The sequence below is a fragment of the Triticum aestivum genome, chromosome 5A (genome assembly GCF_018294505.1).
Source record: "Triticum aestivum cultivar Chinese Spring chromosome 5A, IWGSC CS RefSeq v2.1, whole genome shotgun sequence".
Lineage (NCBI taxonomy): Eukaryota > Viridiplantae > Streptophyta > Magnoliopsida > Poales > Poaceae > Triticum > Triticum aestivum.
The window spans coordinates 659610873-659624342 of record NC_057806.1 but is presented as its reverse complement, the minus strand read 5'-3'; the positions used below and the strand labels follow the sequence as shown (position 1 = coordinate 659624342).

Below are 13470 nucleotides of genomic sequence, written 5' to 3'. Positions count from 1 at the left end.
GGCGGAGCCTGTATGGGACAAGGAGGATGCGGAGCGTGCCAAGCAAGGCCTACTGTCCCGCTTCGAGAAACACAGTGACAAGTAGACCAGGAACTTTCTCAGGGCCCGGTACAAGGAGGACCCGGTAACAAAGGAGCTTACCACGGATCCGAAGACCAAGGAGCTTGAGCTTGTTCTGGTAAGGAATACACCCCCATGTAATTAGCTCCATATGGTTGCATTCTAATTAATCCCCAATATTTCTAAATGGTTCACGTTCCTTCCACAGGACAAAGAAAGCAGTAGCGCGGGGTCGTCTCAGAGCTCCCCTTTCGACACCCCTTTGAATAGGGCGTTGAACGTAATGAAAAACAGGGATAAGCTCAATAAGCCGACGTCAGCTGGTCATGTGGCCGGCAAAGGCTTGTCCACAAAATGGTCGTCATACTATGCCGCTGGTGGGCAAAAGGAGAAAAAGACCAGCTCGGAAAGCCAGTCGCGCGAGGTTGAAGCACTCAAGGCGCAAGTGGCGCGGATTCCGGAGATGGTCTAAGAGCAAGTGCAACAACAACTGGGATCGACGCTCACCGGCATTATGCCTACCTTGATTCATGGGATAACGATGTGGATTGCGGGTGGCCAATAGGGGCCGCCCCCGATTCCCAGCTTCACGGCCAGCAACTCGCACAACGCGCAGGCGGCGCCATTGGTGTCTCCGGCGGCGGCGGTATTGGTGTCTACGGCGGCGGCGCCATTGGTGTCTCCAGCGGCGGCAGTATTGGTGTCTCCGACACTGGCATTGGAGCTTAATGCACCCGGGTGTACGCCGGCCGGCACCTCGCCAGCAAGCGGCCCCTCTGTCAGTTGCACGCCCACCGTTGGCGGTGCCTCGAGATTAGCCAAGCTCGACGGCATCACGGTAACTAAGCCTCTCGGCCGAGGACTTCATCTCCTTGCCTTTGACTGGGCATCCCTGACGCCCTACATGTTTTCGCAGGGCTCCGCCGACGTTCCTTGCACTCTCCTGCACTTCGTGGGCGGCGAGTTGGTCGATGTCGCCAAGGGCAGAATCGTTCAACCGGGCAACCCCGTGTTCCACGGTAATCCGATGCCAGTATACGGTTGAAGTGGTTCGGGTGCTGCCAGGCTGTGACGAGCTATTACCTCCGATTCGACCCGTTGGGGCCGATGAAGAAGATGCGATGACCCTCAGCGCCTGCGTAAGCCGGCCCCTGCTTTGGCCGAAGAGCCAGATTCGTTTGGGGGCGGGGGACACCACCCCACAGACAAGACCGCCAGTCGTGCCGGCGCCAAGCCATGGCAAGAATGCCGCAACGCTACCGGACATGCCGGACATCCCTATGGCACAGGATCCGGACATGCATATGGCACAGGATCCGGACGACGATGACAACGACGATGGTACATTTACCAACGTCGATAAGTACTTTGCCGAACATGGGTACGGTGACGAGTTCTGCGGGCCTCCTTCTCAAGAACCCAAACAAGATGACCGCAATCTAGCTGGTACGGCGGAGAAACCCAATTGCAATAGGCGTTGTCTGGCGTTCAGTTCTCAGGAGACGCCTCCAGCTGCCGCCTTCACTGAGCCTCAGATAGCGGAGGTGCCAAATATTATCAGCCCCAACACGCTCAAGAAGGCGGTCTGTGAGCAGAACTCGGTCCCATTACAGCAGATCAAGAAGAAGGGCCGGAAACGGCTGACTAAAAAGGTCGCCGGTGCGAGCTAGCCGGCACCGAGTATGATCCATGCTCAGGACGGGCCACCTTCACCTAAGGATATCTCGAGGAGGGTGCATGTGGCGGGTAGGGCGATGCTACCGACAAATATGCTCAATGCTGCAACTGGTGCTATGCAGAGTCTGCACGACAGTGTTCTTTCTTTGGAGAAGCAGCGTCTCAGAGAGAATGATGTGGCATACCCGGTTTTCGTGGCCAAGGTGCCAGAGGGCAAGGGCTTTGTGGATGGCGCCATCGGGGGTACGATCGTCCTGCGGTTTGATGACATCTTTGCTATGTTCAACCTTCATCCGCTGCACTACACCTTCGTTTGGCTGTTTTCGCTGAGTATGGAGATGCGGATCATTAGAGACAAGACCCCAGAAATCGTGATCGTTGACCCCTTCTACATGCGTGCCAAGCTCTTGAGCAGCGCTGGGGACCGCCAAGTCGCGAGTTCACACCTCGAAGACGTCATTCTGGCAAACCCAAATAAGGATAACTTCCTTGTGGCTTACTTTCCCGAGTAAGTCATCCCTTAACCGCCCCGTAACATATGATTTCTTAGATTTCGATTGTTCTTTTTTTCTAACATTCCGTGTTCTGTGCAGTGATACACATTGCACACTCATCCTCTTAAGCCCGAAATATTCCATGGCCACGTATTTCGACCCGAACCGTAACTCCAAGATAGACTACACAAATATCAAGAAAGTTCTTGATGATGTTCTCCCCGGCTACGCCAAATCTGGAGGCACCTTCATCAGGGCAGTTCGTAAGTATGGCAAGCACGTGTTCGCCCACAATACGACGTTCTGCTGCGTCAAGCAGCCGCCTGGCGGTCAGAAGGATGCCTACTACGCCCTTCATCACATGCGGGCAATCGTAAGGGACCATCATCACCTTCTGCTACCAAATAATCTCAAAGATTGGGCCACGAGCTTGTTGGCAATCCAGGAAGCGGACATCAGACAAGAATTCTTTCGCATCCAGTCGGAGTTTGCGGACATCATCCATCAAGATGTCCTTCATACCTCGGGGCAGTTCTTCCTCAGATATCAACCGTCCAACATTGAGATAGACGGAATGCTACAAATGCAGGCTGACAACGCCCGCGATTTCATGACCATCACGACAGACGGCGGCTTCATCCACGCTCATGTCCATGAGTCGAGTCGAAAGTAGTGATGTGTAGTTCTGAAACATTGATTGGCTCATGTTGTAATTAAACTTTAATGAATTGTATGTCTCTTTGGTTTGGACAGTCGTTCAAGTTAGATGTAATCGATGCTATTTATTAGTAGGACCATGAATCGTGCTATTAATGTCTTGCTTTTCTCTTTCGATCCTTTTGTTGCATACTTATATATTGCTTATGTATGTATTGTCTGTTGTTTGGCTTGTGCATAGAGATGCCGTCGTATGTCGTGTACAAGGGTAAGGTTCTCGGAGTCTACGACGATTGGGAGGAGTGTCGGAGACAGGTTCACCGTTTCAGCGGTAACAGTTACAAAGGGTACACCACTAGGGCGGAGGCGGAATCTAGATACGCCCGCTATCTAGCGGGAGAGAGGAGGGAGCGTTGGAGGAACCGGATGAAGACCAGTTTCATTGCGATGATGCTTATCATGATGACCGCAGCTCTCTTCTATGTGATGGTAGTTTAGATGATCGATATCGACTTGTAATGTGAAGACAAACTCGATACTCGCGGTCTCGAGACTTGTAATGTTTTATCTTTGTTCGGTCTTTTGAATTCGGAGACTAATATGATGAATTGTATTCGGAGACTAATCTTCTATTGTATTCGATGAATCTGCTGTTGCTGTGTGCTACTGTCTATATTCTGTCAAATAATATATTTTGTAACATGTGCAAAAATCAGAAAAGTAAAAAAAACTAATATTCATACTAATGGCGCATCACTACAGAGTGCGCCATTAGTATGCCAAAGTATACTAATGGCGCATCACCAAAGAGTGTGCCATTAGTATGCCAAGTATACTAATGGCGCATCCATCTGCAGTGCGCCATTAGTGTGCCAAATCACATGGTTAAATATGGCCCCTGGGAGGCATACTAATGGCGCATGGTGTTATATACTAATGGCGCACTGGGTGGTGCGCCATTAGTATATCTACGCATAGACCTGGCTCGGACGCCACTGTTGGGGAACGCGGTATTTCAAAAAAAATCCTACGATCACGCAAGATCTATCTAGGAGATGCATAGCAACGAGACGGGAGAGTGTGTCCACGTACCCTCGTAGACTGAAAGCGGAAGCGTTTAGTAACGTGGTTGATGTAGTCGAACGTCTTCACGATCCAACCGATCCAAGTACCGAACGTACGACACCTCTGTGTTCAGCACATGTTCAGCATGATGACGTACCTCGAGCTCTTGATCCAGTTGAGGACGAGGGAGAGTTCCATCAGCACGACGGCGTGGCGACGGTGATGAGGATGTTACCAGCGCAGGGCTTCGCCTAAGCACTACGACGATTTGACCGAGGTGTTAAACTGTGGAGGAGGGCACCGCACACAGCTAAGAGATTGTCTGTTGTCCTTTGGGGTGCCCCCTGCCCACGTATATAAAGGAGGGGGAGGGGGAGGCCGGCCAAGGAGGGGCACGCCTATAGGGGGGTGTCCAACTAGTATTCCCAATCCTAGTTGGAGTCCCCTTCCTTTTTCCAAGAGGGGGAGAGGGGGAAGGAGTAGGAGATGGAGAAGGAAAGAGGGGGGCGCCGCCCCCTCCCTAGTCCAATTTGGACTTGCCATGAGGGGGCGCGGCCTCCCTTGTGGCCCTCCTCTCCTTTCCACTAAGGCCCATGAAGGCCCACTACTTTCCCGGGGGGGGGGGGGTCCGGTAACCTCCCGGTACTCCAAAAAAATACCTGAATCACTCCAGAACATTCCCGTGTCCGAATATAACCTTCCAATATATCAATCTTTACCTCTCGACCATTTCAAGACTTCTCGTCATGTCCGTGATCTCATCCGGGACTCCGAACAATCTTCGGTCATCAAATCACTTAACTCATAATACAAACCGTCATCGAACGTTAAGCATGGGGACCCTACGAGTTCGAGAACTATGTAGACATGACCGAGACACATCTCCGGTCAATAACCAATAGCGGAACCCGGATGCTCATATTGGCTCCTACATATTCTTCGTAGATCTTTATCGGTGAAACCGCATAACAATATACGTTATTCCCTTTGTCATCGGTATGTTACTTTCCCGAGATTTGATCGTCGGTATCATTATACTTAGTTCAATCTCATTACCGGCAAGTCTCTTTACTCGTTCCGTAATGCGTCATCCTTGCTTGCAAAGCTTATAGTGATGTGCATTACCGAGAGGGCCCAGAGATACCTCTCCGATACTCGGAGTGACAAACCCTAATCTCGATCTATGCCAACTCAACAAACACCATCGGAGACACCTGTAGAGCATCTTTATAATCACCCAGTTACGTTGTGAAGTTTGATAGCACACAAAGTGTTCCTCCGGTATTCGGGAGTTGCATAATCTCATAGTCAGAGGAATATGTATAAGTCATGAAGAAAGCAATAGCAATAAAACTAAACGATCATTATGCTAAGCTAACAGATGGGTCTTGTCCATCACATCATTCTGTAATAATGTGATCACGTTCATCAAATGACAATACATGTCTATGGTTTGGAAACTTAACCATCTTTGATTAACGAGCTATTCAAGTAGAGGCATACTAGGGACAATTTGTTTGTCTATGTATTCACACAAGTACTAAGTTTCCGATTAATACAATTCTAGCATGAATAATAAACATTTATCATGATATAAGAAAATATAATAACAATTTTATTATTGCCTCTAGGGCATATTTCCTTCAGATATTTCCACCGCACGACTCGAATCGAGAAGGACATATCCTCACCCGGTCATACAGTTGGATGAAGCACCCCGACGGCTAGAAGCATTAATGGAGACCTTTCTATTCTTAAAGCTTAGCGTTTCTGATAGCATGTTACCACCAGTAGTGGGCGTGTAATATCCCCATCTTTCATTATAACTTGTAACATAGATGCATGCCAAAGGGTAGCGAACTCTATATAAGCACCCCCACCAGCACCAGGTTACGGGTTCAAAAGTTCTATACACAGACACTCGTATGCAAGAACAATATCTTCGGAGAACATGACTAGTGTTGAAAATATGCTCTAGAGGCAATAATATTGTATTGTAATATTTCCACATTTATAATTAAGAGTTATTATTATATGTTATAACTGCTATGATCCTGGAATATGCGATTCAGTGGAAAACTCATATGCACGTGTGAAATGATAAACGGTAAAATTAGATTCCAGTCTCGCCTCTAAGACTAGCTCAAGTGTTGTTTGTGATCATGTTTCCCGGATATTGAGATATCAATAAATGTAAACATGGTCTCGAAAAAACATTGAGAATAGGACATTTTCTTGGCTAAGTGGACGAACAAATTTTCTCGAAACTTGCAACATGTGCCCTCTATGTGGTATGAAACGCAAGGATGGCTTCCAGCTTTCGATGCAATGTTTAGGTGCCCAAGAGTTGTGGACCTCTAGCGGGCTATGGCAAAGGACTGGCCGATTCCATACATCGATCCAATCTATTGCACTGGGCCGGAGTGGCTAATTGTCATCCTACATCCGTTTGTCAGACATGTCGTATGGTGGTGTCGATGATGCTATGGCGATCCCAATACATACACAACGAGATCACACGCCCACGGAAGCATGCAGATTTCTGGAATAGAGCTTTTTTCGAGAAACTTCCAATCTATTTATCTTCAATCATGCAGTATAAAGAACAACAGAGATAATAAAAACTACAACCATGTTGAGGACCACCTAGCGACGACTACAAACACTGGAGCGAGCCGAAGGCGTGCCGCCGTCATCGCTCCTCCCTTACCGGAGCCGGACAAACATTGTTGTAGTAGACAGTCGGGAAGCCGTCATACTAAAGTCCCATAGGACCAGCGCACCAGACTAGCAACCATCGTCGGTGAAGAAAGTCGTAGATCAAAAGGATCAAACATGTAAACACCTAAACAAAGACGAACAAAGATCAGATCCAAATAGATCCACCGAAGACTAGCATCGACCAAATCCCGCAAGATCCGATGAAGACAAACCTACACACGTCCTCCGATGATGCTAGACACACCATCAGGACGGCGATGGAATGTGTGAGACATTATTCCTATTAAGGGACATTGTCGCCGTCACACGGCCTCAATCAAAACGCTGACTCTAACAAGAACGAGAACGAGGTCCCTCCCACGGGCGGGGGCCGAGATCCTCCGCACCTCCATGGCCTAGAGGCCATCGGAGATGGGACGGATCGGCAACGGCGTCGACGGAAGGAGAAGAGAGCTTTTCTTGTGGACGAGTTGGAATAAAGCTTATTACCGTTCATCATAAAAATGAAACTGTTTGAAGGTTGTGATATTGATTAATCAAGAAACACAAATAGATCCCGTGATGCTAGCCTTGTGCATGAGATCAAGGCCCTGGTTTGGGGGGAGTGGACGTAGGTAGTGAATGCGATCAGGCGTACGAAAAATTGTGTTAGTCACGAACTAGTTAGGATTGGCCACGTTATGTTAAGACTACAGTCTTGTTGAGTTCTGGCCAGATTGGGTTGTAAAGCTTTGTAAACCGGATCACGCTGATCCAGGTTAAGTTTATGGAAAATTCCATCCCCTGTGAAGGACATGTGGTGACTTTGTCAATGTTAAAATATTGTGACAGCTCAATTTTTTGAAGATGTTCATAGAGATAGGATGTGCGTGTGTGTCGTATGGATGAGTGTATGTGTGTGGCGAACTGTATCAAAAAAAGAAACTTGCCATGGTTTACACGTTGGGACAGATCTCTTGATACAAGTCCATTACGGATACGACAGAGGAGATGAAGTACAGGAGCAGGTCTCGGAGATTAAACGGGATACAAGCTAGTGCTTGCCTTATATTGTCTAACAATTAGATCCCGTCGAGCAGATTTTCCGAGGGTTCCGATCGACCGCAGCGGATTGCATCGAGACATCGACTTCGACGAACACACTTCCTCGCGACCAGAGATGCGCTCCGACGAGCACACGTTCGGCACCGACGGCGTGGAGCTGCAGTTCTTTCACGGGCACGACGTCGACGAGGACGAGGACGGCAGCACCATGTTCGCGGACGAGGAAGCCTCGGCAGAGTCATCATCGGCGACGGCTCTGGACGCGGCGAAGCGGGCGGCGGTGGGAGTGGGCGCGCGGGTGCTCTTCTACCCGAAGATGGCCTACAAGCTGGTGGCCGGCCGGCCTGCTCGGGGTAAAGCCTCGGAGGAGCCGTCGTCATCGTCGGCGACGACTCTAGACGCGGCGAAGCACGCGGCGGTGGGCATGGGCGCGCGGGCGCTCTTCTACCCGACGCTCGCCTACAGCCTGGCCCGGTACCGCCTCTCATCCGAATTCCACTGGTGGAACCTCATCGAAGGCACCCACATCTACCTCGGCGCCGTCCCGTTCCCGAGCGACGTGCCGCGCCTGCACGACCTGGGCGTCCGCGACGTGGTGACCCTCACCGAGCCCTACGAGCGGCTGGTGCCCAAGTCGCTGTACATTAAACACAAGATGGAGAACCTGGTGCTGCCAACCACTGACTACCTCTACGCGCCGTCCAAGGACGACCTCTGCCGTGCCGCGGCGTTCATCCACAGCAGCGGGGAGCGAGGGAGAAAGACGTACGTGCACTGCAAGGCCGGGCGCGCGCGCAGCGCCACGGTGGTTATGTGCTACCTGGTGCGGTACAAGGGGATGACGGCGAAGGAGGCGTACGATCACGTGCGGTGGTGCCGGCCCAGGGTGTCGCTGGCTCCGGCGCAGTGGCAGGCGGTCCAGGACTTCGAGGACTTCTACCGGCGGCCGGCCGGTGGCTCGGAGTGAAGCCAACCGCTCCAACTCTGCGGATGGATCATCCGAGCGCGACGCTAGGTTTTGTGTATATATATAGCTTTGTAGCCGGGTACTGGACGTACGTGAGTATCAATGTTCGAACACTGTTCCGTTAATTCTAATAAGTACTCCCTCTGTTTTTAAATATTTGTCTTTCTAGAGATTTCAACAAGTGACTACATATAGAGCAAAATAAGTGAATCTACACTCTAAAATATGTCTATATACATCCATATATGGTAGTTTATTTGAATCTCTAAAAAGACAAATATTTATGAATGGAGAGAGTATATAAAACTAAGGTAATGTTTGTATCTGGTCGACCGGCCGAAACTGCGCCGGTCGCGTCCTGTCCACACGTCCTATTGATCCCACGCACCGCCCTCTTTCCTTTTCCCCTTATCCCCTCCTCTTCCCCAAACGTTCTCGACCATTCGTTCGTCCCCGCTAGAGCGCCTCCACACATACGTCGTCGCGCGCAGCTGTTGGTGCCCAGCGCGACCATACCCTCATGCGCTCGGCTGTTATCGTCTTTGCGATGGGGCGGCCATCATGTGCTGCGTGCGGCTCCTGCACTTGCTAGGACTGCAAGTACCGCAAAGCTGTGATCAGTGGCAGAGGCAGGATTCGAGTATAGGGGGGCCGAGTACGTATATTGATCTAATCTCATTGGTAATTACTCGTGGGTCCTACTAAAATTGTCGATCATTGGGGGGGCCAGGCCCTTGCTCGTCCCCCCTGGCTCCGCCCCTGGCTGTGATGAGGCCGGCCATGGTGTGAGCTCGCACACGAAGCTACAACCATGGGGCGGCTGGCTGAATGCATCCAAGAGGATTTTTGCTACCACGGGGAAGTCTGCTACAACCAGCGGCAGCACACAGCAAAGCTGCATCCACGGGGCAAAGATGCTACGACCGGCGCGCCAAAATGCTTCGTCTGGCGTATCTTTTTGCTGGAACCAGCTCAGCGTCGGCTGCGAGAGTCGACGCGACGGAGCTGCAAACCACAGCAAAAAATGTTACAATCGGCGTACAAAAATGCTACGTCCGGCATATCTTTTTGCTGGAACCAATCGAGCATCGGCGACGACGGCGAGACGGAGCTGCATCCACAAACAAAAATTGCTACGACCGGCATGTCTTTTTGCTGAAATCAGTCGAGCGTCGGTGACGACAGCGAGGCGGAGCTGTATCCATAATAAAAATTGCTACCATCGGCATGTCTTTTTGCTGAAACAGTCAAGCGTCGGCAACAAGGGCGAGGCGGGGTTGCATCCATAATAAATTTTGCTACCACGGACATATGTTCTTGCTGGAACAAGCATGAGTTTTGGACCGAGATTGCCATGTCCATGGCCCCATGCCCAGGGACGCTACGACGGCCACACAATGCTGGGGACAGCGATGGCTCGATGGTCTGTGCTACATAGAACACAGCATGCAGGGCTGGTGATGGCTGCCCTCTTTTTGGACGAGCGCGAGAGGCTGGAGAGCGTGGGGGCGGCCGTGGGAGGCAAGCGCTGGCATCACCGATGGCCGGCAAGCGTGGCCACGGCGAGCGCAGCTCGGCCATGGCCACGAGCTACTGGTCAACGGGGATGTGAGGTGTGGAAGGAGGCGTGAGGACGACGAATCGTTTTTTTTCATAGAAGATGATGTGGGGGTAGAGATCTGATGGGTATTATTGGACGAATTCAACGGACGCGCGGTGACCGGCCGAAATTTTGGCCGGTCCGCCAGCGCCCATCGTTCGCCATATAACTACTCTAATTTTTTGGCAAGTGTACGCAGCCAGTTTGAATTTTCATGCGTATTTTGCAGGATCTAATAATCCATTGAAATTTTCCTATGTTGATTGTTTGATTTGTAAGATTGATTAATCCTACCAAGAATTTTCCCTGAGATATTCATTGCACTACATTTAGGAAAAAAGTCCACTCAAACATCTTGCAAAAAATTCTTTACTTTTTCATTGTTTAATCAAACACGCTTTTAGATAAAATTTGGTATAAAATAAACTATAGACTAACGTGCCTTCGCTGCTCCGTTCTTCACTCATTGGAAGGATAATTACAGAATGGAAAACGTTATTTTTAAGCTGGATGATTTCGTCTCGCGCAAACCGCCTCCTGCGTGCACCACGTGTCCCGTGCAGGCCCACCCACCGCCTACCGCTTCCTTATCTTCTGCCGAGAGGCACACAAGCCACCCATTCTTTTTCCTCTTTCCCTGTACGCGATCCCCTTCGTCTCTATCACCTTCTTCTCTATTTGCTCCTCTCCGCCATGGATATGCTCTCAAGTTGTAGCCCCCAAGTCCGTACTCTCAGTTCAATGTTTTGCAAAGCCATGGCCGTGAGTGAAGCAAAGATGGCTGTTGTCGCCGCGCTGCGTTGCAACACTCGTCGGCTCAACCGGTGGTGGGATGCAGCGATTACCGGCGTTGCAGGGAAGACATGCGCTGTGCAGGGGTGGACCCAGAATTATTTTTGAGAGGGGGCAAATATATATGGCCATATTTATGAACCAACAAAGCAAGTAGCCATGTAAAATTTACGGAAATGTTAACGCCCACACGTGTGGGCGTTTGCATCTTGCCCACACGCGTGGATCCGCTCTGTTCATGAGCGCATGAATCTTAGCATATTTCTAGTGCCACGTAGGATTGGCCTGGTGTGTGGGCGTTCAGCCGGTCGCCCACACGGCCGTTTCACCACACAGGAGGGGCTGGTGTGTGGGCGTTCAGCAGTTCGCCCACACGCCATTTTGCACGCACACACAAGGGCTAGTTTGTGGGCATTTGACATCTTGCCCACACGCTCTTCTCTTCTCCCACACCCAAGCTGCTAGTTGCCATGTGTTTTTGCACTGCACATGGCAACTGCCCCTAGTGTGCTTTTATAAGCAGGTGGCAACTATCCCTTTTTACCCGAGTTTGCCATGTGTTTTGCAGGGTACACGGCAACTGCCTAGTGTGCACGTAAGCAGATGGTAACTCTCTTTTACCGAGTTGCCATATGTTTTTGCATGGTACATGGCAACTGCCCTAACATGCATGTACATGGCAACTGCCCTAACGTGCACGTAAGCAGATGGCAACTCTTCCTTTTTACATGGCAACTGCTCTAGCATGCTTGTGAGCACATGGCAACTCTCTCAACTGCCTAGTGTTAGTATGTGACAACTCCTTATGAAATCATGGCAACTACATTAGATCAGACCATACATGACAACTGCAGTTGAGCAACCATGGCAACTGCAGTTGTCCGACATGGCAACCGTAGTTCAGCGACATGGCAACTGCAATTAAACGAACATGGACGAGGGTCTGGACCATGGCAACTACGGGCGCGCAGTGACCGTCACGCGTGGCGTGCGGGACCAGGAGGTACGAGGCCTGACATACGGGCGTATGGGCGTTATCAACTTCGCCCACACGCACGCGTGTGAGAGGGATCGGGAGGGAAAAAAGAGGCGTCTGGACGCTAATTGTTTTGCCCACACGTAGGTGTGTGGGTTGTTCCTCTTATACACCACACAAAATGTGTGGGCGGACTTTCTAACGCCCACACATGTGGCACTTATCGGCGTCCAAAATTTAAACATAGACATGTTCATTTATTCTTCATGTGGTAACCAAATTCAATGAAAAGTGAAAGAAAACTAACCATTTGCAATAAATTGACTTGAATCAATATGACAATAACTTGTTCTGAAGTTGCAAAAGAGCATTGACACATTGTTACAATCTAACCTATGACCCACAAGAGAAAAAGCAATATCAAATAATGAGAGAATAGCAACTTTGAAGAATACCAACATTAAAAAAGTAGTGTTAGCATTCGTTTCATCCCACGAAGATCTTTCATGCATGAAAACGTTTGAATGTCACTTCATACTGTTTTTTGTTCAATAATTGTTTTTCTACAAAGCAGATAAGGCTATGGTTAATAAAATTGATTTTGCTATGTAGAGCATTTTAAAAGAAAACTCTCCATTAGCTTAGCTGCAACTTTAAGTGCTAAAAATGAAAATGTTAAATGAAATGTCAAGTCGACATACATCATAAATGAATATGGAGTGTGCTAGAAATTGGGAAGTAGTAAAAGATGATCTCAATCAAATTGGAGCTTTTCAATCTGAATTGGCCATTGAGCGTATGTAGAAAGTAACAGACTAAATTTATGTTCACAGATAAAACTATTTGAACTGACATAATCACCCAAGTAAGTAAATATAGATAGCTTGATGAGATTAACATGATTTCTAAGTTAGAAATTGCAAACAAACAGAAATTTGGAAAAGAAAAGAACCCTAAATAAACATACAGCTTATCTTGATATCAATTGGAATTAGGGAATTGCATAATTGAGGTCCCTGTTTGGTGATGTGGTTGTGCTGCCACTGCGGCGGCGGCTGCGAGGCCGCGAGGCGGCGCGAGCCGCGGGGGACGGGGGCGCACAAACGGACGACTGGAGGACCCCATGAGCGGCGGAGTCGGGGAGTCCGTGATTCCGCCCCGTGCCAGGCTGCATGCCCGTGTAAACCTGAAATCTGGCCAGGATTGAGTAGGGTTTTTTTTAAAAAAAAGACCAGGATTGAGTAGATAGGCAATGAGGACGTGACTAGGCTGCAGGTTGAAGCAATTCCTATTTGTTTAATGGGTTGTCTATTCTGAGTTTAGATTATGTGGGCTTCCGACATTACCAAAAGAATAGAGCTGAGTGGGGGCAAGGTGTTGAGCTGAGTGGGGGCACGTAGCTACATGTAGGAACAAG

General features: G+C 49.5%; 1 protein-coding gene across 1 annotated transcript; it reads left to right on the top strand.

Annotated features, from left to right (window-relative positions):
• The first annotated feature begins 7726 nt into the window (after nucleotides 1-7726).
• Nucleotides 7727-9031, top strand: LOC123108261 (phosphatidylglycerophosphate phosphatase PTPMT2). Its single transcript, XM_044530085.1, has one exon. It carries the CDS (start codon nucleotides 7834-7836, stop codon nucleotides 8683-8685), a length of 852 nt encoding a protein of 283 aa, XP_044386020.1. The 5' UTR covers nucleotides 7727-7833; the 3' UTR covers nucleotides 8686-9031.
• The last annotated feature ends 4439 nt before the right edge of the window (nucleotides 9032-13470 follow it).

Excerpts from the sequence above, each read along its gene's own strand:
- LOC123108261 (XM_044530085.1), top strand. The coding sequence starts at position 7,834 with ATGCGCTCCGACGAGCACACGTTCGGCACCGACGGCGTGGAGCTGCAG.